Below are 24432 nucleotides of genomic sequence, written 5' to 3'. Positions count from 1 at the left end.
CAAATGTTATGCCTTATGAACTCAATTTGAAGGAAAAGGCGAAGAAGAAAGCGAGTCAAGTCACGATGACATGACAACTAGTTAATGAAAAGTTCAGTGCAATATTTATTCGAACTTTGACTGACGGCCAAACTCACCAATGGGAGGGGGAATGCTTGTGAAGGTGGGGCTTCAGCGCCTGTCGGAGGCTGGGTGTCGCCTGACCGGATGGTGACAGAAGTTTTCAGTCAATGTGGCTACTGTTACCATACAACTATCTTGTTATTCATCCTGCTTCTTATTCTATCGCAGCAGGAACACGTCAGTCTTTGCCAGCTTCTTTCTTTTACCACAAAAACTCAAGGATATTTGACAAACCGCTGTGCCATCTGGAACTTTACTGGAGGCCTTTTACTTGACCGTGCGGAGAGCCACCGAGAGCCCACTGGGCTGACCGGGGTGCCACCATGGGGAACCGGGGGATGGAAGACCTGATTCCACTCATCAACAAGCTCCAGGACGCCTTCAGCTCCATCGGCCAGAGCTGCAACTTGGAGCTACCCCAGATAGCGGTCGTCGGCGGCCAGAGCGCAGGGAAAAGCTCCGTTCTTGAGAATTTCGTCGGGAGGTTGTAGCGTTTATAATGATCTTGTGGATGGATGTGAAATACCATGTATTGGGTAGAAGTACCAAACTCGGCGCTCTCTGTTGTGTTTTTATTTTGCCATTTGAAAGACGAGTTATTCACTGACATTAATTACGCTTTTTGTGCAAGCAAATAGCTGTGTTTAGGGGCAAATAGCCTCGTAATTATCTTGAACAAATTTTCCCAAATGGGAGTAGAAGTATTTGTAGTCAGACTTTTCTCAGCTTCACCCTGAACTTATGTCAAACATTAACCAAGTCTTATTTCCTTAAGAGCAGTTGCAGTCGTCGTAAAATACCTTTTATCGTTCCTCCATTACATAGGTCAGCCCAACTTGAAATGGGCAGAACAGTGTGTGACTTTGGAATATTAAGTGGTTGCTGTATAAATAGATCATTAGGCTCAGAATGGGCAAAAATGGTTGGAGTCTGTCAGTATGCCAACACTGCTGAATTTCTTGTGCTTTTTGAGTGAGACTGACAGAATCTTAATGAATTCCTCCTCAAGACAAATCATGCTGCAGAGGGTTTCATAGTTGCAGTTAGCAGTTCATGCCAGCTCAGAAAAGAAACATTTGAAGATGATCTGTTTTATGATGTTGCCATTTGTGGCGATGGATGCATAGGCGGTCACCATGCTTCCTTTCCCCTGTTGCCTTTTGTCTGCGGGTCCCAAGCGGTTCCTGGGGGAGACAGTGGGGCCATTGATTTACTGATGTGTGGGGTCATCAGTGATGTCACCAGCTGCACTGTCATGCGTGTAGGACACACTCTAGCCGATCTTCACAAAGGGTGTCTGAGCTGTTTTCATGTCTCTTAATAAGATTACTACAGTGGAACCTGCTGAAGTTGCCGAACCGTCTATGTCGAACAACTCATCAAGTCTTGGTACACCTTATTATTATTACCAGAAAGTGTCAGCATAAAGCTACTGTGTGTCACTGGCAAGCATATGTTACCAATAGTGGTTTAAGACAACAGACAGAACAAAATAACATCTATGTGTATTCCAATTACAAGTTGAACAGCATAAAAATTGGTGTATTTTTGTTTGGCCCGAATAAAATGATCATTCACGTATTCACACGCATGTACGTAGTGGGTCCACACACACAAAAGCAGTCTCAGATAGGCGATCAACAATTTGCCGTAAGATAACTACTACTCTAACTACGCAGCATTAAAATGTGCACACAATGACTTCCTGTTCACTGCAAAATGAGCTTCAAAATAAAAGCATGGCAATATTAACCTGGGCTCCGCACACATTTACCTATTTATTTATTTATTTATTTTTGATTGATAGCCACCGCAAGTAAAAATTGTGCTTGTACGAAACTTTGTTGTTATTGTAGTCAAGTCATACGACTAAATGACCGCAGCGGAGTTACAGAGTTTTTCTTAACACCGAGTTCCATTGACGTCAATGCAACCCGAACTTCCTTAAATGGCCAGCACCCCCGCTCTGCGTCGCTCTGTTCACGTCGAGCAATGGCTCCCAGGAAATGTTTGTTCGGGGGTGCCTAAAGAGGCAAGCATCAGGCAGAAGTGCTCTCTCACTTACCTGGAAGTCCTGCTAGAGCTCAACCTACAGTATGTACTCTCACATCCAAAGTGTCCTTAAAGAAGGCATCTCATCCTCTGTAAGTTTCACGAGTGATATGTTTTCTTGAAAAAGTAAGTAAAATATGTTTTTTGTCTAAATTAAGGTCATTTTGTGGTTCCTTTTTTCATATAAAAAATTCCCGTTTCCCCCCCACAGCCCACACCCCCACGGCCCTTAATTAATTATGAGTTTTATTAGTAATTACCCCTTTTTTGGGCCCGCTGGCAGTCAAGGCACCGTGGAATTGTTGAAATTGACCTGACTTTTCCCCTTTATACGGCACCCCTGGCCAATAGAACTCATCATAAATAAATAGAAAAATGTATAAATAATCCATGTGGTCGGTATTGACCGATTTCAGTCCTGGATGATCAGAATCAGTAGCATAAAACCCTGATCGGAGCATCCCTTTGTATATGTCATTGGAATAACGATGACGTAGGACGACTGTTCACAAGTCAGCTTTTTACTGGTGTTTACAAAACAGCACTGTTTACGTTAAAGCAAACACATCAGTGTGGCCAACGCGGCTCAGCAACTCTTGGACTGGCTCTTTCTAGCAGGCAAATGTCACTGCCACCTCAGAACCATACACGATTCTCCTGTGGCTGCAATATCATATGAAAACAGAATAATCAAAATACAAATATGCACAAATAGAGGAAGACAGTGTCAACAAACTGCCGCAGGTTAAAAAAGTCACAGCCATCTCAGAAATGATTAGTTTCAAATTCGGCTATGTTGACAACCGCTTATGTCTACTCAGTCAGCCAATCCAAGGGCCGTCAAGATAAGCGAGTTCCACTGTTGTACTACTGAACTATCAAACATGCAGCTACCTAATTTTTTTTTACCATTCTTTACCAAGTATTTATGACGAACAACACCACAATGACAACTGGTGAGACCAAACAGGAGTAAGGGATTAAGTGAACCCACAAGATGGGTTGATTAACATATGTTTTGTTCTTAGGGTTCTTAGATTTTGTTTGTGCATCTTAAAACAATAGATGTCCACCAAATTTTGTGTTAATTAGTAAAGCTGGTGTCCAGAGATGATATTTACCAACTTTGCAAGAGGAGCGATCAAGTCAGTTCTTGGGGGCTGGGTCCTGGACCTCAAGAATGCACAGATTTTCACCTGTACACTCGTCTACTAAATTTGGTGATTTTTCCTGGGTGCTAAAAAAGGTGATTTATTTTGAGTAAAAAATAGGGATGGGCATGTGATTATTTGATCCACAATGGTTGAAATTAAAGTAGGGGTGTCCAGAGTGCGGCCCAGAGGCCACTTTTAGCCACCAACTTTTTTTTTATTGCCATCCGCATACAAAAAAAATGTATTAATTATTAATGGTATATTATTAGATATTAGATATAGACAATAATATGATTTGCTGCCTGCATCATAAAGCTAAGATATCAATGTTTTGTTCAGATAGCTTAGCATATACTGTATCCCCACTATTTGCAAGCCTAGTTCTGTTGCTGCATTTAGGCGCCACTGTACGCTACACAGGCCTACTCTTTCTTTTCACTTCTCCTCTGATATTGAATCAGTACGAGTTTTTTTTGCTGATATCTTCCAGATGTTCAATATCAATAACAGATTGGGACATCCCTAGTTAAAAGCATCATGCTTAGGTCATGCATGCAAAGTTATAAATCGTTTCAAAATGCAGCTGCATTGTTTGTGACTCAGTTAAATAAAAAAGCCTGTCTGTCCAGTTCTATATTTTTTAAGTAATATTAAATATCATCTCATCTCGTTCTCATGAACCCAATATCATGCATCGTCTCGTCTCGTGAGCTGAGTGTATCGTGACACACCTATCTTTGATGCACAAAATGTATAATTTGTGACCCCCTGCATTCTTCAGTTTTTCTGTATGCGCCCCTTTGTGGAAAAGGTTTTGACACTCCTGAATGACAAGAATTAATTGGTTACAATGCCCATCCCTCATTCAAGATTCAAGAGTTTTATTGTCATGTGCATGGTAAAACAGCAGTTATACCATGCAATGAAAATCTTATTCTGTTCATACTCCCAAGAAAAGAAAGGAAACACAAGAAAGAATAAGAACATAAGAAACATAAACACATAAACATATATACCAATAAATTAAGCAACAACAACAGAAGAGACATTAATACAAGCAAATAATACAAATAAATAAATAAATAAATAAATAAAGTGCTATGAGTGTGTGCGTGTGTTGCGTGCGGCGTGTGCGAGTGCTTCGTTGAGAAGCCTGATGGCCTGTGGGTAAAAGCTGTTTGCCAGCCTTGTGGTCCTGGACTTCAAACTCATAAGACTAATAATAATAAATATTGCAATTTTGAGAGCATCACCTCCATGTGTTTGTTCGTGCTTTGGCGCTAAAGAAGTTAAAGCAATATTAAATAAGACAATGGAAACTCTAAAGCTGAATGGCCTAAAAGTCATACAATTTGGTTTTCTGTCTTTCAAGAAAAACACTCTTTAAAATCAGACAAGAATACGGAAGTCAGACCTTTATTGTGCATGCTGCATGATGTACCAGCATATTTGGTTGGACGTATCTTTGGGTTTTAGAACCCAAGAACTTACATTTACACAAGTATGACAATAAGTTACAGTTCTGTAACATTCTGTAGGTCTAATTGAGGTCTATGGGAATTTTTATAGATTTTTAAAATTAGCACAAATCGGAAGATATTATTATTGCGCCAGACCTGCCTCAACAGCTGCAAAGTGTAATTTCAAAGCACTATGATGAATAGAAATCAATGGTGGTAATGTACTCGTGGACAAGCTGACCTCAGTGAACATCTTGTGCTACAAGTGTACACCTGTGTAAACAGTTCAGTAATATTAATACATATTATTGCTTTGGAATAAGCCTTTTGTTTCCAATATGTATGGTATTGGAAATGTTATAATGATGAGTTATGTTTCTGCATCTTTTTCATCTAATAGTCCGTAGCATGACTTCAAGTTCAATGTTCTGCACATTTTCCTATTTTGTATTGCTATTTTTGTAGCCCTATTCTTATTGTTTCTATTTTTACCAGATCTTTCAGACAATTATTGTAAAAGAATGGTTTCAGCATTTTTATCCTATCACAATTTGGTGCTTTCGCAAGTGACAGGAAGTACTGAGAAAAGAGGACGGGAATTGTTGTGTAATTTCCTGATTGCTCTGTCAGCAGTGGATAACAGGCAGGGGTTTGGGGGAGTCAAGTTATCCTGACAAATATCACATGAAAAACGTATACGTTTATTTTGTTTTTATTAAAAATATGTTACTTTGTTTTGTGTCCAAATGCTCCTCCCTCTGTGTTACTTCTAAGTTATAAAGTTAACACAAGTACTTACTTAATTATTATGTTGATGTTATTACTAATGATAGGTAACATTGCATACAGTACATACTTTTGAAAAATATATGTACATATATGTAGACGCCTGTATCCAGAACCAGCGTTGCAAAAACCCCCAAAAAAGTAATGTATCAGTCTGGCTCTAACAATGACGGACACACTGTCATTGCCTAGAGAGATGTGTCATCAGTGACCTGGAAATAATCACAATTTTATTGAACAAGAGTTTCCATTCTGATGAACACAAAAGGATGGACACAAAAGGAATTTGTGATATGGGTTTTCTTCTCTCTTGCAAGGTTAAAAGTCGAAATGTTGAAAGGTTTTTGAAACTGTCATTTACTAACATCTCTACTGGATAGAATGGCTACACTCTTAAGTGTGCATTCATTCATTCATCATTTCTCTGTTTTCACATGCATGCATGCAATGCGTGTTTATTGTTGATGTGTGTTAAACATACGCTGTTTCTCCCCTCAGAGACTTTTTGCCTCGAGGCTCTGGTATTGTCACCCGTCGTCCTCTGATACTGCAGCTAGTTCACAATAAAGCAGGTAAATTGAATTGTTTCTGAAAATAACTCCCACTTCATGTACTGATCGATGCGTATTACATCACACTGCTCTGTCCTTTACTGTTTGCATTTCTAAAAACAATTGTATGAGCTCAAAGTAGGTCTACTGTTTTAGGTTATTTTATTCTATTTGTACAGCACAGACAAAGACACACAATAATTACGGTAAATTGCGGTGTATAAGCCGCTACTTTTTTCATAAACTTTGAACCCTGCGGCGTATGCAGTGGTGCAGCTAATTTATGGCCATGTTCTCAGTCTTGTGACAGCTCCTTTACTTCAAACTACTACTCGTTTAAACAGTGTGTCTGCTCGTGAGTCAGTGAGGAACTTTCTTTGGAACACACTACAAGCTTGTCTGCATTGGCCATAGAGGGAGGCATGGCTTCCTCCGGTGGACACAGGCCGTCATTGCAACTGAATGAACTGCTTTGATGGGAAGCAATGCATGATGGGAAGAAGTTAAATTGTTATTCAATTTTTATTAAATAGTTTTATGTAAAGTTTTATTCTACACTCGTATTGGTACTTGTTGTGTATATTTCTTATCAACCTTTTGTGTATTAAGTTGCTGTGTGATGAGTTTAGCGTTCTTTCTTAGATGACACTGTGAGTCAGACTGTTGTATTGAGTAATGACCTCTTGCGATTTCCGATGGGTTGACAAGCTTGTTGTGAGTTTCCTTGTAACTCATGATTGGCTGCTACCAGATAAAGATCTACCTGTTCCTCAGTGGCTTGTACGCGCCACAATATGCCATTATGATGTGGACATGTGCGGTTTGTATATGTACAAATCTGTTTTACTCTCTAAATTTAATGGGTAATTATTAAAGAGCAGTTTGACACATCCTTTTAGCAGTTCTGGCATTGTCCCTATTTGTCTGTGCTGTTCATGCATCATTACATTATCGTTACAGAGTATGCAGAGTTCCTACACTGCAAGGGGCGCAAATTTGTGGATTTTGATGAAGTCCGTCAGGAGATTGAAGCAGAGACTGATCGACTCACCGGATCCAACAAGGGCATTTCGCCCATCCCCATCAACCTCCGAGTCTACTCCCCTCACGGTGAGGAAAACACACTCTAGAGTTTCCCTGCCATTTTGGTTTTAAGTTTTATGTCTCCTCTGTCATTTCTCTCCCGTATCAATACCCGTCAGTGTTAAATCTGACCCTGATCGACCTGCCGGGGATGACAAAGGTGGCTGTCGGAGACCAGCCTCTCGACATCGAACACCAGATCAGAGACATGCTGCTACAGTTCATTACCAAGGAAAGCTGCCTGATCCTGGCTGTCACTCCGGCCAACACTGACCTGGCCAACTCTGATGCTCTCAAGATTGCAAAGGAGGTGGATCCCCAGGGTGGGACAACTTCTTTTTATTTCTTCTCTTATTTCTATTTCTTCTCTAAGTAGGGAAAATATAATGAGTATTAATTGTAACTCTTTTGTAATCCAACGAGATGATTCTATTTAATTTCAGTAACCAGGCCTGAGACTATCACAGGTTAATTCAACTTCATTTTACATGTTACTCACAGTGACGCTATCTTACATCCATTTCACATGAGGCTTTGTATTAGTCTATATTTATACATCCATCCTTCCATTTTCTAGGGGTGAGAGGCAGCATAGAACCTTTGCAATTAAGATGATGTACAAACCACCATACTATACCTTAAAATAGTCAAACAATTAAATAGTCTCTTATATCTGTATTAAAACCCTGTTGCATTAATGCTGGGTGGGGGGGCACGATCTGGGTGACAGTTTTAGCAGCGACACATTTGTCTTCAGGTCTGCGGACTATTGGTGTGATCACCAAGCTGGACTTGATGGATGAAGGGACGGATGCTCGAGACATCCTTGAAAACAAACTCCTTCCTCTCCGCAGGGGTGAGACTGCACAGTCACAGACTCTAATTATTGTTCACTCATTTTTGCAGCCTAAATGTATGTTTCAGGTTTTTTTTCAGTTTGATACCTTTGAAGGTTCTTTCACTAACATTCCATCCACAAACACATTAGGTTACATCGGCGTGGTAAACCGCAGTCAGAAGGACATTGATGGCAAGAAAGATATCCGTGCTGCTTTGGCTGCTGAGCGCAAGTTCTTCTTGTCCCATCCTGCATACAGACACATTGCAGAGCGCATGGGCACACCACACCTACAGAAGACACTTAATCAGGTCAGTCACACACCTAACAATGGCCACAGAGCACAAATTTGAGCTATACAGTGGAACGTCTTTTTATGTTTTCGATGTCTGTGAAATAACTGGTAGGTTGCAACAAAAGATGTCATATTTCTTAGCTGTTTGACAGTTGCTTGATAACTCAGCTAGAATGAGCCCCATTGTTTTAAAATTGGAATCACAACTCCTGTGCTCCCATTAATAATTTCTGGCACAGAGTGTGTGAGGACCTAAAAAAAAAAAAAAGAATCACAACTCCTCCTCTGTTGTTTGCTAACTTGCTCAAGCTTTGAGCCACTTTCGGTCGTCTCTGTGTCATGGCAGCATCTCTCCATGTCACTGGTGTGTGCGATTGACAGGAAGATAAACTCTGACTTGCTTAGAAAGAAGTCATTAGACACCACCTGTTGGCTTGCATGTATAATATAATCTCTCAATCCTGAATGTTATTAAGATTTTACGGCATATGTCTCAAACTCCGGCAATTTGGCCCGCGCTTCAATTTCATCTGGAACTATTAGGCAAAATGGCAAGGAACAGGTCCGCATCCAGTGTTCCCTCTATCGTGCACTGCTCCCACATTCTCAGCGCACAGAAAATCCATGCATCTCACCAAATAAAATCCAACCTGAATGGTAAATTAAATAAACACATATGGTAACAATTTATTCTTTACCATTTTGCAATGCAACTCAGTGAGTGACATGGCGACAATAAGCGATAACATATAACACAATGACGAACACGGTCCAGCCAGTGATAAGATCGTGTTTGCGCCGATTTACTTGTCCTGTTCAGCCCATGACCTGAAGTCGTGTTGACTTGAGTTTTGGCCCTCTGCGCCTGAGTTTGACACACCAGTTCTTTCTAAGAATACCATCTTATATTCTGGTTAATGCAGTAGTTTTTTTTTTTCAAAGGTGTGCTTTTTGTGTGTGTGTTTTTACAGCAACTTACCAACCACATCCGTGACACTCTGCCAGGGTTACGCAGCAAGCTCCAAAGCCAGCTACTTTCCCTAGAGAAAGAGGTGGAAGAATATAAAAACTTCCGCCCTGATGATCCTGCACGCAAAACAAAGGCCTTGCTTCAGTCAGTGCACACACGCAGAAAAACCCAACGATACATTTGAAGGCTGTTTAATTTGTCCATCTACTCTACATTATGTGCAGGATGGTGCAGCAGTTTGGTGTTGATTTTGAAAAGTGCATCGAAGGCTCAGGTGATCAGGTGGACACCTCCAACTTATCTGGAGGAGCGAAGATTAACCGCATCTTTCATGAGCGCTTTCCCTTTGAGCTAGTGAAGGTGACCACAGTTCCAACGTCTACTCTCATTAAGACGTAAACACTGATAATGGTTGGAATTGTAATGGCGTGTTCCTTATTCTGTATGCAACATTTAAGTGTTTGCTGCTCTGTGCCGTAGATGGAGTTTGATGAGAAGGAGCTGAGGAAGGAAATCAGTTACGCCATCAAAAACATCCATGGAGTCAGGCAAGTTGGAAAAACCTGTGAACATATTGCACATAAACATTTTGTCTCCCAGCTTATAAGCTTGTGTTTGTGAGCTGTCTCTCCTGTTTGTCCTGCAACAATACTTACAATATCAATCATTTTTGTTCCTGTTCCTGTTCCATTTTGTTGTCCTGTTGATTTAGATTGTTTGTAATCTTTGAACTGTTTTTAGCTACTCAACTTGCCGCCCTGTCTTGTATTGTTCCTTCCCTTGTCTATCTCCTGTTTTCCTGCTCCATGTCTGTCCCATCTCTATGTCCTTCAGGACAGGCCTGTTCACCCCAGACATGGCGTTTGAGGCCATAGTGAAAAAGCAGATCATTAAGCTGAAAGAACCCTGTCTGAAATGCATCGATATGGTCATCCAGGAGCTCATCAACACAGTCAGACAGTGCACCAATAAGGTATCACTGCACCGTCTCCTGCTCTGCTGCCATGCTTGCACATCAGAGAGGGTGGCCGAGTGCAGAGCAGCTAGGAGCAGACAATCATTTTTATGTACTGTAGCTTCATTTTCACTTTTGCATTACAACTTACACCTATTTGTGCAGACTTCCTTCCTTTAGTTAACATCCCTTAACCCTTAAGTTGACTTCTTTGTGAATATACGCTGCACTGCGGTGTTTCTGAGAGGCTGTGTGATCACAAACAGGTCTATATGTGTTTGTGTACCGCTTTATAACAAAACAAGCTGCAGGCTTTTCTTGTTTTTTTGGTAGTAAACTTCATAACTTTGTGGCCTGTCTCAAACCACAGACTGTGGGTGGAAAGTTAGTGCTTAAAATACTTAACTGAAGATTTACCACAATGCTTTGTGCACTCTGCCCTCATTTGATCCATCCATATGTTTGCAAAAATCTCATGTTGGTTGGTGTTAATATAATGCTGTTGTATTCCACCCGCTACCCACCTGCTACTGTATTTGTTGCCTCCACAGCGCAAAGTTTTGTGTGGAACATAACATAAGTTGTGTGTACAAAACTACAAAAAATCCCCAAAAGAAAACCTGCTTTTTCATATTTTATGGCTTTTTTGGTGAAATGGTTGATGAAGCTGTACTTAACTTTGTGTTTTTCTTTCATCCACCATATTGGAGGGAAAAGAGCCGCTTATAATGTATTCAACACTTGACGAATATAATAACTTATAGATTGTTAGATTTGTTTATATTCAATTTGCCAGTGTCTGTTAGTGTGTGGTTTGGTGGTGAGCAGGTAGTGCAATGTTGTATGTGTGGCCGTTTTTGATAATGCTTGGACTTAAACCATTTGCAGTAGCGGTTCTCGCTTTAAAGGCACCTTGTGACGGGCAGCCCTTGACTCACAATTTGCTCGTTTTTTTGTTATTTAACATTTCTGTAGTGTTGGGGAAGTGTGCGCATGGGCTTCCCAGCTTGCCTTGTGTTTGTGTTGATTGCACCGTGAACGAGACAGAGGTTCGAGTTGATGACTCACAGTTCTTTTATGATGTGGGTGAGTCTTTGTTAAGTTGCATCTCTGTGTGAAGTTTGCAGGTTCTCCCCGTGTGTGCGTGGGTTTTCTTCGGGTACTGTGGTTTCCGCACACATTCCAAAAATTGTCTATAGGTTGTTTGTCTATTTGTGCCCTGCGATTGGCTGGCGACCAGTCCAGGGTCCATGGTGTACCCTGCCTCTCACCCAAAGTCAGCTGGGGTAGGCTCAGGCATACCCCCGCGACCCTAATGAGGATATGCAGCATAGAAAATGGATGGATGGACTTGTCCAAAATGTGGACAAAAAGATGAATAATTGAGATTCAGGGGAAATTAGAATGATTAAATAATGGATTGAGGTCTTTGTCAGCGTACCGTGCTTGAAAACCAGCAGCTTGTTTTCACTGGCCTAAACACAAAGCAGAACTAACTAAATGCAAAATACTAACTGTTCTTGTTTTTGTTGTGCTCCTCTATGTCGTCTCAATTTACTTACCCAACTTGGGCTACCCTTTCCCTGCAACCACTCCTCTACACAATACTACTCTTGACTTTTTCCTCGCCTGACATTAAATCTCCTACTCCCATGATGCGTCACCACAGGACAGGCCTGTTCACTCCAGACATGGCGTTTGAGGCTATAGTGAAAAAGCAGATCATTAAGCTGAAAGACCCCTGTCTGAAATGTGTCGACCTCGTCGTCACCGAGCTTGTCGCCCTGATCAGGAAGTGCACTGAAAAGGTAAACTGGAAAAGCAGAGATATGGAGTGCCGGATGATAGAAGACAGTCCAATATAGAAAAAGGCAGGAGAGAACTGTTAACGATTACAGGCTTCACTCAGCACTCATCTCATCCTGTGATTCCCCCTTTCAAGACCCATTTAAGAGCCCCTCTGATCCTGGACCTTGACCAACCTACTTACCCCATCAGCACTCGCAGTGGTGATTCAACACCCCCTCACTCACTGATTACTCCAAATCCCCACCATTCACACCAAGAAATAGCACAGCTTTGCAAAGGAAAGATGTCTGCTATGACTTTTCATAATATTATGCCTGCTCTCTTCATCTTCCTCACCACAACCTTTCCTTCATCTTTTCCTCTTTCTCACGGATTAGTTCAGGTTTCCTCTCAGCTTGAGGTACTGCTGCACTACTGCAGTAGAACCTCAGCAGTTGACCTCCCATTTGTTCAAAATTGACGGGAACGGGAAAAAAACCTGTCGTCATCATAAGTGTAAGAAAATGTTTGAAGTGACATTGTGATAGGTTATACTCTATTAACTTTTAAGACAAAGATGTAATATCAAGTTAGTTGTATTTGAAGTTAACAAGACAAGAAGCTACCACTCTACCTTGATCAGCGACAATGCAAATAGCAGCTAGCCAGTAATCCTGCAGCGAGTGTTATCAGCTAACGTTGCTGGTGGCTCTACTCAGTTGGTTGTGCGATATCATGACACACTCGGAAGTTGTGCAACTTTAGAGGCATATTTTTTTTAGAAAATAGGATCCAAATTGTACAACCTTAGGGGCAATCGTATTTAGAGGTTGTATTTATTTATTCAGCTTGATCGTTCAAAACAAGTTAGTTGTGGTTATCGTTAATATCTCAAGCTGATAGGACACTCATTTGCATGCCTCCTTGTTCTTGCCGCATGTATCTGCATTCGTAATGTACACTTCATCTGTGCGCTTGGGTGAATAGGTGCCTACGTGCTGATGTGTGGCAAGAGTTTGCGCATTTTGTGTAATTGTGGTGCCTGCAGCAGTGTGTGTCTTCTTTTTGTGTGTATGTAGTTGGGATCGTATCCTCGTCTGAGAGAAGAGACAGAGCGAATCGTCACCACTTACATCAGAGAGAGAGACAGTAAGACTAAAGACCAGGTCAGTGTGTACACGTGTGTATGTGTTGCAACTGGGTGCAATTTCAACCCATTTGCAAATGTGTGTTATGTTTGATCTGCAGGTGCTCCTGTTGATTGACATCGAACTCTCCTACATCAACACTAATCACGAGGACTTTATTGGATTTGCCAAGTGAGATATTTTTTCCGTAATAAATATAAACAATGATCATATTAATTATTATTATTTATTGTATATAGGTGCAATAAAGATACAGCCACTAGCCGTTTAATTAAGTCTGCCTGCACATTGTAATGCAATCCAGTGTATCACAATGACTGTGAGGTGCCTAAACGATATGTGCTCTTTCACTACACACTCTATACATGTAACATTTTTCTTAAACATGTATTTATTTGTGGCAGCCTCGTCGTGAAAAAATCAGGACTGTCACACATAGATTTAGCGCTACTTTTTTAAACTTTTAGATTTTCACCCTTTCTCATGAACACATTACAATAGGACTGTCTGTATAGCTTATCGTTACAGCTTCGTATAGTAGATGGCATTATAAGTTCTTCAGCTTTTTAACACGCCTCATAAGCACTACATAATAACCACTGATCTAAAAAAAAGACTGGATCGAGCAACCTATTGTTTTCACGCGCCAAAATTTGAAGCCAGATTTTTTTGATCGCCGCCATCTTGGTGAGACCACCTTACTTGTGATTGTGCTGGTATACAAACGCAGAATTAGTGAAAAAAAAATCAAAAACATCAGGAGTGCCAGTGAAGGAAGCGAGGATGAGGAAACACAACTTAAAAAGTACTTCCCAAGAACCTTCCACTCGTAAGTACTTTTACTTGGCACCTTTTTTTGACCTGATATATGTGCCACTACTTGAACGGCTTTGCTTTGAAAAGTTCTTACTTTGAAAAGTTTTACCAGTGCGTTGCCATACTGTTGTCTCACAGCAAAGTGGTCTCACCAAGATGGCCGCCGCAAATTTCCATTGGCTTAAAAAATAAAACAATAGAAGCTCGATCCAGTCTTTTTTTTAGATCAGTGATAATAACACATTCACAGGGGTGTCGTGCATTTTGGCCAGTCAGAAGCTTGAAAAAGCAACTTACCCACAACTGAATTGGATGCACATTATAACACATCTATCAATATAGTGAGATATTAGCTGTGTAATTGTGTGTAAATTATTTTTAAAATTGACACTCACGTACATGGAGCCCAGGGAACATCATGAATGTTTTTTTTAATTGTAGGGCACACACATTCGCGTCTACAGCTGCACTAAATGAAAGCAACACTCGTAAGTCAATAACTTCATGTTTAGTTGTTAAATTAAGTTTAAAAACATGATCTAATGTTGCGCATTTATTATTATGACACAAACCAAAACGTTTTTCCCATTCACACAAAAACAGAGCTGGAATTTTTTAAAACCTCCACACTGGCCAGAGTTTTCAAAAAGCTCAGGACAAATTTTGCATGTGGATGAAAGGGCAAAACGCATAGAAAATATGTGCTTTTAAATTATCCACATTTGTGTGGACGTGGCCTCAGAGCACTCATGCAACATACTGTATGTCACGACCAAAATCTGCAAATTAAACGAGATCATCTGGTCCCCCTCAGCACCACAGATAGATTGCAGTCCTATGGGAAACACTGATGTTCATTATCAATAATAAAGAAACAATAAAGCCACCATAACAAAATGATAGAGTGGCTGTTGTTTTATTGGCCCCCGGCACATTCTACAATCAGCAGTAATTTTACAAGAATAAAGTCAAAATATTAAGAGAAAAAGTAGTAGTAATCTAACAACAAAAAGTTGTAATTTTATGTGAATAATGTCATAATATGATGAGAGAAATTATGTAATTTTAGTAGCATGAAGTTGAAATATTAAAGAAAAAAGATGTTTTTTTAAGGTCATAATATTATGAGAAACAAATCAAACAACAAATAAAGTTGTAATTTTTGGAAAATTTGGCTACGGAAAAAGTTATTTTACAACAATAAAGTCAAAATTATATGGAAATAAAGTCATAATTATGAAAATAAGATTTACAAGAAGAAAGCTGGAATAGTGAAAAACAGCAGAAATGAAAAGCTCTACTTTTACAAGAATAAAGTCAAAATATTAAGAGAAAAAAAGTCGCATTGTAACGAGAAAGAAGTCGCAATTTTATGAGAATAAAACTTGGAATATTATAAGTAAAAATAATGTTATTTTAGTAGCATAGAGTTGAAATGTTAAAGAAAAAATGTGTTATTTTTTAAAAGTTGTTATATGAGAAACAAACTAAAGAAAATAAAGGTGGAAAATTAGCTAGGTGAAAAATGTTACAATACACTGCTCCAAAAAATAAAGGGAACACTAAAATAACACCTCCTATAGATGAATGAATGAATGAATGAATGAATGAAATATTCTTATTAAATACTTGGTTCTTTACATAGTTAAATATGCTGACAACAAAATCACAAAAAAATTATCAATGGGAATCACATTTATTATTATTATTATAATTATTATTATTGTTATTATTATTATTATTGGGGGTGTCTTGGTGTCCACCTGTCTATTCCATTTGTACAACAGCAGGTGAAATTGATTGTCAATCTGTGTTGCTTTCTAAGTGCTGTCCACAGAAGTGTGATTGACATTATGATTGATTAAGTGTTCCCTTTATTTTGAGCAGTATATTGTGGGAATAAAATCATAATATTACGAGAAGAAAATTTACACAGATTATTTAAGATGAAAGTTCAAATATTTGGCAAATTAACAAAAAAACAACAGCAAAATGGGGGGAAAAAGCGCATAGTTCATAAAAATATTATGCTTTTTAACCTATATCTCAAAGATCAGATTCAGCTTTTTTTTCTTGAAATATATATATACCTTTTTAGCATATCTGCAAGTGGCTCTCAGTGGAAAAAGTCTGGACACCCCTGATCTAATTGTACTATTTTTTTCCACATAATATGCATTGTAGCTTAATACATGAAAATGCATCATACGTACAGTAACAGGATACTGTTTATACGTACATATTATGTTATCATCAGATGAAAGTATCATAGCAATGACATCTTTAAACGTATTACAGTATACTGCTTATAGTACTGTGTACTGCTTAAATTACTACCAACAGAGAAAGAAATCAGCAAAGAACACTCACAATGCACCACACAAATTTCAAAATGTAGCTTTTTTAGTGGCGTATACTTTTCTTGAGTGTTGATTAATGACCTTTTTGCGAGCGGTCTTTGCGTAGTAAAACAGTAAATAGAAGGACAGGTACTGTTCAGTTAGGGGGTGATTGGTGGGAACATTTCAAACTGATTTCCATGACGGTTGGCACATGAGCCAAAGACAAATAGTTTTTTTTATTGACATTATTTAACAATCTGCTCTACGGAGTGATATTTGAGTTTTATATGGTTAAATCAAAGACTTATCGCTGTTGAGTTGTCTTGCAACATACACGAATGAATGGTTGAAACATCACCATTGTTATAATTGGGGTGGTAGTAGCTCAGTCTGTAAAGCCGCCTTCGAAACGTTCCGAGGCCCGCTGCAGGAATCAAAGAAATTGCACTTTGTTGTTGGACAGATGCTAGTCTGCTCCCTGTCTACTGTAAGTGCCCTTGAGCCAGACATCTAAGGCACAGAAAAATATACAGCATAGTGTAAAGCGATTTTCCCTTTGTGGTATCATAAGAAGTGTAATAAATAAATGATTAGTTTAGCCATAGTAATAGTTTCACATGATTAGTTATGCAACACTTCTCATCTTGCAGTGCCCAGCAGAGGACAGCTGCTAATGCTACCAAGAAGAGAGTCATGCCCAACCAGGTAATGCATTCACACACTGCTCAATCTGAAGTCATGGAATGTCATGACAGCTGTCCATCTCCTATGTTTATGTGTTGTTGTCGCCACCCATCTGTGCCTTTCGTGGCTTCTACTAACACACTATTGTATGTGCCCTTTTGTATTTTCTTTGTACACCTTTATTTCCTGTACTGTTCCCACATTTGATGACCCAGGGAGAGATTCTTGTAAGTATCCCACTTCTGAGTCCCTTCCTCTTTGGGTGGGTGCCTGAGTCAACTGTCACGTTTTGTGAAACTTGGAAGTGAACGAGTAAATTCCTGAATGTGCGATAGGAACGGGATGTCTTGTGGTCTTTTAACTGACATTAAATCCCTGTTTTCCAGGAGAAGAAATAATAGTCTCTGATGTCACTTCCATTTATTGCAGACTTTATCCCACTCAAATACATCCACACACATCAACACTTTGACAAACTGACTCTCCAGTTCTGCAAAACTATCACACACATTGGTCGGCTGTGTATCCTTGAGTGTCAGTTCCCTTGTGTCTTCTTGTGTCTCAGTCTGGCAGAGAGAGGAATACAGGGAAGGTGATTGTCTTTCACGCCTGTCATCATTTCATTTTAGCTCGTCTCTGTGCGTTTGTATTTTTGGCTTTGTTTGTACGGGCAGAACTTGCATGGGTGACTTTTATATTGAATTTCTCAGGATTATATTTTATAGTTGGGGTTAGTTTTTGTGGTTTGTGTATATTTGCTAACTGTTTTTCTCTCGTGTGCAGGTTATCCGCCGAGGCTGGCTGACAATCAACATTAGCATCATGAAGGGAGGCTCCAAGGACTACTGGTTTGTCCTCACTGCAGAGTCGCTTTCCTGGTACAAAGATGAGGAGGTAAAGTGGCTCACACTTTAATGACAGTTTAGCTCAAAACAAAACAAAGTTTTAAAAAAATATATACTTGTTAAAAGAAGTGTAGTATGCATATCCAACTAATAATTGGCCATGTATCTCTGCGGCTTGAGAGCAGACGCGCTTTAGTTTTCCACGCATAAAACAAATAGAAATGCATATAAATACATATAAATGATGAATGAAAGGGATAAATGAATTGAAGATGTGATTCTTGACGTGACTGTTCCCAAAGACCTAGTTTACAATTATATTAATGAGTAGTACTGTTTGAATTTGTGATCCATGGATACCTGTGCATGACTCTTCTTATAATGAGCACTCACCCTTGTAACAATAATGTATTGCACGATGCTCACTCATGACAGAACTCTGAAGCGCTTTGTGATCGCATTTATAAACAACATGCCTGTTAGTTGATAGTAAACTGACTGACTGCATGTTTTGTGGTTCATCAGGAGAAAGAGAAGAAGTACATGCTCCCTCTGGACAACCTGAAGCTGAGAGATGTGGAAAAGGGATTCATGTCCAGCAAACACGTCTTTGCCATCTTCAACACTGAGCAGAGGTGAGCCCTCCGATGCCAGCCACAGTCTCTTTAAACCTTTTTATCATTGTGTCCTGTCATATTGTTTTGTATGTGTGTTACACAGAAACGTGTATAAAGACCTGCGGCAGATCGAGCTGGCGTGTGACACTCAGGAGGACGTTGACAGCTGGAAAGCCTCGTTCCTCAGAGCTGGTGTTTACCCAGAGAAAGACCAGGTGTTAACATTTTAAATATTAACATGCAAATGTGGCCCGAGGATGTTTGAAGACATAGTGAGGTGACAGTTGCGGTTTTGGGCACTTTGGACCCGTTATACCAGTCTTTGATGAAAGTTAAAAACATCTTCAGAAGTCAGTTCACTGGGCTGGGTTGATGTTTATGGATATTAATTCAACATACTTTTTCATAAAATCTTTGATGGTGCAAAAGAATAGAAGCAAAGGACAGCATATTTGCAGCAGTATGCCAGACCAATGTCTTGTTTCCATCCAAACACATCAACTCTCTGTCTTTGTCACGTGACGTGTCTCCTTCTCTGTTTCCAGCCTGAAAATGAGGATGCCATGAATCCAGGCGACACCGTGTCTATGGACCCACAGTTGGAGCGTCAAGTGGAGACCATCCGCAACTTGGTGGATTCCTACATCAGCATCGTCAACAAGTCTATCAGAGACCTCATGCCTAAGACCATCATGCACCTCATGATCAACAGTGTAGGCTTTCCTCTTTTATAATGCCTATGGAGAATTTCAGAGTTTTTGGAGTCTTTGATTGAGGTCATTTTACAAGCTTTCAGGCAGTAAACACACTGTCCCACTGGGCACTTAGCAACTAAATAGACGTGCATTCCCTTTGGTTGGGTCTAAAAGTGTGATGATTGGAGATTATGGTGATTAGTGGCAACTAAGATGGGACACCACACAATATACAGTATATTAAATAAAAGTAACATGAGTGGGTGAGTAGGGGCGAGTGCAAGGGTGTCGTAGTGTGTGTGTGTGGTGAGTCGAGTTTAGTGGGTTAGCGAGGTCTGTTGAATCTTAAGCCAGGCTTGCCCGTACTACAAAAGTAGCTCTCTTTTAAAGCAGCTATATGACCATGGAAAGTCCAGACTTTCATCTTAAAATCAGCTATGAAACCACTGCAGTTTCACTGTGTAACTCATTTATTGAGTCCCGGTGGACGTGGGAGCAAGAATAAACACTAAGACGGGAGTGGCGTCTTTGATCACTGATCCGCTAGCATTCCCTGATTAAATTCTCTCAAGAGATATACTGTAATTGTACGCTAGATTTGCTTACTTTTTGAGCTGTGCGTCAGGTAAAAAAAGGCAGTATGAAATATTAATTCGGCCAATGTTAGAAGATGTACAAGTATACAGTATGTCACAGTAGTCCTTGTGTGAGTCCTCAGCCAGTTAGTTTTCTTATATTACAAAATTTGCTGGAGGAATAAGCACTCTGAGACATCAATCAACTACAACAAAAAGGATACATTTGTCACAAAGATAAAAGTCGCCATAAAACACGCCAGCACTGCCGTTTAGTGGTCACCACAAGGTACAGCATTGTAGAATTCAGTCCAGTAACATCCATCCATCCATCCATTTTCTATACCGCTTCTCCTCTTTAGGGTCGCGGGGGTATGCTGGAGCCTATCCCAGCTGACTTCGGGCGACAGGCAGGGTACACCCCGGACTGGTCGCCAGCCAATTACAGGGCACATATAGACAAACAACCATTCACACTCACATTCATACCTATGGACAATGTAGAGTCGCCAATTAACCTAACATGCATGTTTTTGGAATGTGGGAGGAAATCGGGGTACCTCGAGAAAACCCACGCACGCACGGGGAGAACATGCAAACTTCACACAGAAATGCCCAGGGCAGAATCGAATGCAGGTCTTCACGATCTCCAGACTGTGACTGTGTGGCCAACATGCTAACCACTAGACCAGTAACATATGGAAACAATATAGACATATTTCAAAGATGAAAAAAAGACAGTAGCTGCTGCAGTTTATTTGTTTTTAAATGGATAAGAGTTAATATGTCAAAGTTGTACAATGTTGCGCGTAAATGAAAACACTAGCAGGGTATATAGTTTGTACAATAATCAGTGTTAACTTGTGCATTTACACGCTCAGAATTATTCTGCCAGCGGTCCTCCCTCGCTTTATTGGCGGCAGCAGTGTTGCTTTTGGCAGTGATAATGTTTTTGAACTCCCTATAACGCTCCATCATAATTACTTACTCATCTTGTGTAAAATAAACCGTCTGGGATTGCTGAGTTTTTGTGCAGAGGTAGAATATGATGTCAAACGCCCTTGAATGCGCACTGAGCACAAAGCCGACGTGACAAAGTAAGTTGGTAACCACCATCGCAGTGCCGTTGAACTTTTTGGGGGAATTTAGGTTTGGTTCTTGAGCACAAAACCCTGGTTTGTGGACCTACCTTCGCAGAAAAGGCCCTAGGGCAGGAGTCAGGCAGAGAGAGTGAGGAGGCAGCAATCAGGCGCTTTTAAGGAGCCACATATAGACAAACAATCATTCATGCTCACAGTCATACCTGTGGACAGTGTAGAGTCGCCAATTGACCTAACATGCATGTTCCTGGGAGGAAACCGGAGTACCCGGGACTTTACCCAACCCTTGATTGATATATTACAGTAACTTGCCTTGGTTAAGTGGTCTGCCCCATTACTTTTATTTACATTATTTACAAGTGGACATTTTTAAGATCTGCTCCAATGGATAACACCAAAAATATTTAAATATTCCCATGTTAAGTAAATATGGGACGTTTACTGAAATGGTGCTGTTCAGGAAACTGTAAATCTTGAATATCGTGCTTTTTGACCTCCAGGCAAAGGATTTTATCCACTCGGAGCTGCTGGCCTACCTGTACTCAGCTGGGGACCAAAGCAGCCTGATGGAGGAGTCTGCTGAGCAGGCCCAGAGGAGAGACGAGATGCTGAGGATGTACCATGCTCTGAAGGAATCTCTGGTCATTATTGGTGACATCACCACCACCACTATCTCCACCCCTGTGCCTCCGCCGGTAGATGACACCTGGATGGTCAAAGACTCTGGGTAACAAGCGGGGGGAGGGGTTACACAACTGCAGATAGTACCAGGCATTTATTACCAAGTAGGTCTAGTTAGTTGTAGTTATTTTAAGAAAAAAGGAAATGTTCATTTGGGGTGATGACGCACTTGAGGTACAACTTGTATTAAAGTGGAAGCCACTATTTCAGGAAATACTGCATTTATTAAAACACATTTCCTTTAAAGATAAATGTTCAATCTTTTAAAAGTTGAATGATTTTTCAAATGTACTGAAATGTTCCCCTATTTCAGTCCTCCTGCAGGTGCCCGCCCTGGCTCGGCAACAGCGCCCCCTCCAAGCCGCCCCCCTGCAGTCAGGGGACCCACACCCGGGCCTCCCCCTCCCCTTAACCCCTCACCAGCATTCGGAGCTCCACCAGTGCCTACTCGACCCGGACCGCCACCGGCGCAGACGGGTTTCGATCCAAACGTTCCTGTAATCCCCTCCAGGCCGGCTCGTGTGCCTCCTGCGCTGCCGCCCGGCATCCCAAGGTAGACACCGCATGACAGCCACGCTTCATACACAGTTGAATACGGCGCTGAATGTGTCAGCTCCATAACATAGGAAAGTAAAAAAAACACAATGTGTCAATGAATTCAACTAAGAATTAGGTATTCCTTCTTATTTCTAAATTTACAATAAGATTGCCTTGCAGGTTTGAGAGAAGGTTGCCCAATCAACAGATTCAATGTATCTAGAACCACTCGTTGGGCAAAGTACCTCTGATGATCAGAAGTGTTACCTTATGGTTATTTTGGTACTTGTCCTAGCTTATAGCAATAGGAACGCAAACAAAAGTGAACTAAACAGTACGTCTTGCTATAAATGGGGCTAATGAGGCTTTTTTATGGCTTTTTCATAGTAAATGTTGGGTTCGTGATGGTGGCAGTGCTATGCTTTAGCTTTGGTGATCCTGATGCATGAGTAGCTCATGATCATTTTACTTGCATGTTTCTTCCCTTCCCCAATACTACCCTACTTCCGTCCTCCTGCAGCAGAAGACCCCCGGCGGCTCCCCACAGACCCACCGTTGTACGTCCTTCAGAACCTTCCCTGCTTGACTAGAAGCATACACAGACACATACTTGTACCTACAAACACACTTTGTTCAGTTTACACTTTTATATTTCCAGTGAGTTATCCTTGCATCTCAGAGACATGATGTTTGTCATTTTGAGTGTTGGTGTAGTTCTTTAACAACATGCTCAGTGACATCGTGTAAAGTGATACTGTAAGTCTAATGAGTCTATGAACCATCACATTTTTGCTTTTGTCTTTTATACTAATGTTCAGTTGATTCTTGTGGTAAGAAACCTCTTTTTTCAAAAGCAATGATTAAGACATTTCCATCTGATATCTAAAATCGTATACACTAAGCAACTCAATAGCTGAGCAGCCCTGTTGATCACTTGTCTGCTTTCATGGCAGATCTAAAAAGGATATTTTTGAAAGTCGTCCTTCAATCATTTTTGTGCCTTTATATTTTTGGTGAATGACTGTTATAACCCGTTTCAGCATCATACATATGCTATAGTTAAGATTTATTATATCCTTATCATTTATCTCCCTCCAGTGCTCAACTTTTGGTCTAGTTTGAATCCTTGAGCTCCGCTGTGTATCATCATTATCACCTCGAAAGCCATAAATAATGTCATAAGAGGGAAAGGGCCTGTCTTTCAAATTGTTGATTAAAGGATGGCCTTAATACAGTGGGGGTGTGCTCTTCTTTCTGTTCCTTTATGTCTTAGTTGCCATGCAAAGCCATACCTGTCCTGGGCCTTCCTCACCTCTTCATGCATGCTCTTACTTTCCTGTGCACAGATAGTGCAATAGATAGCATGCAAGAGCACTCCTGTAGGCTTCACAAAGAAGGTCAGCTCAGGTAACGTATCATCTCATTTACATTAAAGTCAGGTGAAGACGGTGAATGGATGTTTCATTTTTCTGGATGTGTCGCTATGGTAACTGCAGTTGCTAGTGGCAACAAAATAAAGATATTTATTCGTGCCCAGCTGGGAAGAATACAGATGTGCAACTCCAATTTAACACAATATATTTGCTTCTCCGTGGTGTCTGTTATTTGCGTTGTACGACGATGTTAACAATGATACGGTCTTCCCTCACAGAAGACCTGCACACGCCTCCTCTCGCAGCAACTACAGGTGATGGAAGCTGACTGGCGGCTCAGAATGCCTTGTGGAAGTTGTGGTAACCACAGAATAATCTAAATAACGCGTATGGATGTGCAATTAAAACCAGAATTATTCATACCCTTCCAAATTGTGGGAATTTTTGCTTGTTGAATGAGTGCCTTGAAGGTGACTGCTGTGTAAAATCTTTCTCTTAGAGATTTGAGTTCATTTAGCCATTTACTATATGCTTGAAAATGCCTAATTCAGCCCAAAAATACCAAACATTTGCTTAAACACGCATACATTCATTACTACTAAAAGGCCATATTCAACCACGTAACAGCATGAGTTATTAATATATTTTTGAAATACCGTGATGGTGTAGCCACGAAATTCAAAGTGAGGAGGGATTAGATTACTGGAGCTAGTTGAATTGGTTGTACTGTATATATGCACGATTTCAAGTCTATGTCAAATATAAGTTTCTTATTTGAGACACTTAAACTACTTTTATCACTTTTGACCATGTGGTGGTATATAAATAAAAATGTGTTTATAACCTTTATTAAGTTGTTTTTTGATATTCTATCTGTTGTATCACCTGTTGTATCGTTCAAATAATGATATAGTAAATTATTGTCCCCACCGCTGCACAGCCATACGGTTTGAAACAACAGGAA

The 24432-nt window shown here is 40.3% G+C and overlaps 1 protein-coding gene across 12 annotated transcripts; it reads left to right on the top strand.

The window, feature by feature from the left end:
* The first annotated feature begins 177 nt into the window (after nt 1–177).
* On the top strand, nt 178–24258 carry LOC129182864 (dynamin-2-like). Of its 12 annotated transcripts, none has more exons than XR_008570709.1 (22): nt 178–607; nt 6074–6147; nt 7087–7236; nt 7329–7532; nt 7967–8065; nt 8198–8358; nt 9314–9456; nt 9537–9672; nt 9793–9860; nt 11937–12075; nt 13135–13221; nt 13304–13374; nt 17012–17066; nt 17261–17272; nt 17829–17939; nt 18416–18525; nt 18611–18722; nt 19053–19220; nt 21378–21604; nt 21872–22111; nt 22619–23502; nt 23747–24258. XR_008570709.1 is itself a non-coding variant. In XM_054779472.1 (21 exons), the coding sequence occupies exons 1-21, from the start codon at nt 447–449 to the stop codon at nt 23784–23786; spliced, it is 2583 nt and encodes an 860-aa protein (XP_054635447.1). In that variant the 5' UTR covers nt 179–446; the 3' UTR covers nt 23787–24252. The 12 variants fall into 12 exon arrangements, 1 of the variants encoding a protein (XP_054635447.1); XR_008570704.1 differs by lacking the exon at nt 17261–17272 and adding an exon at nt 17611–17637 and having other exon boundaries at nt 22616–23502; nt 23747–24256; XR_008570707.1 differs by having other exon boundaries at nt 22616–23502; nt 23747–24256.
* Nucleotides 24259–24432: the final 174 nt, after the last annotated feature.

This window comes from Dunckerocampus dactyliophorus, chromosome 6 (assembly GCF_027744805.1).
Source record: "Dunckerocampus dactyliophorus isolate RoL2022-P2 chromosome 6, RoL_Ddac_1.1, whole genome shotgun sequence".
NCBI classification, from domain to species: domain Eukaryota; kingdom Metazoa; phylum Chordata; class Actinopteri; order Syngnathiformes; family Syngnathidae; genus Dunckerocampus; species Dunckerocampus dactyliophorus.
The sequence above is the reverse complement of the archived record's forward strand: the minus strand, read 5'-3'. Positions and strand labels throughout refer to the sequence as shown.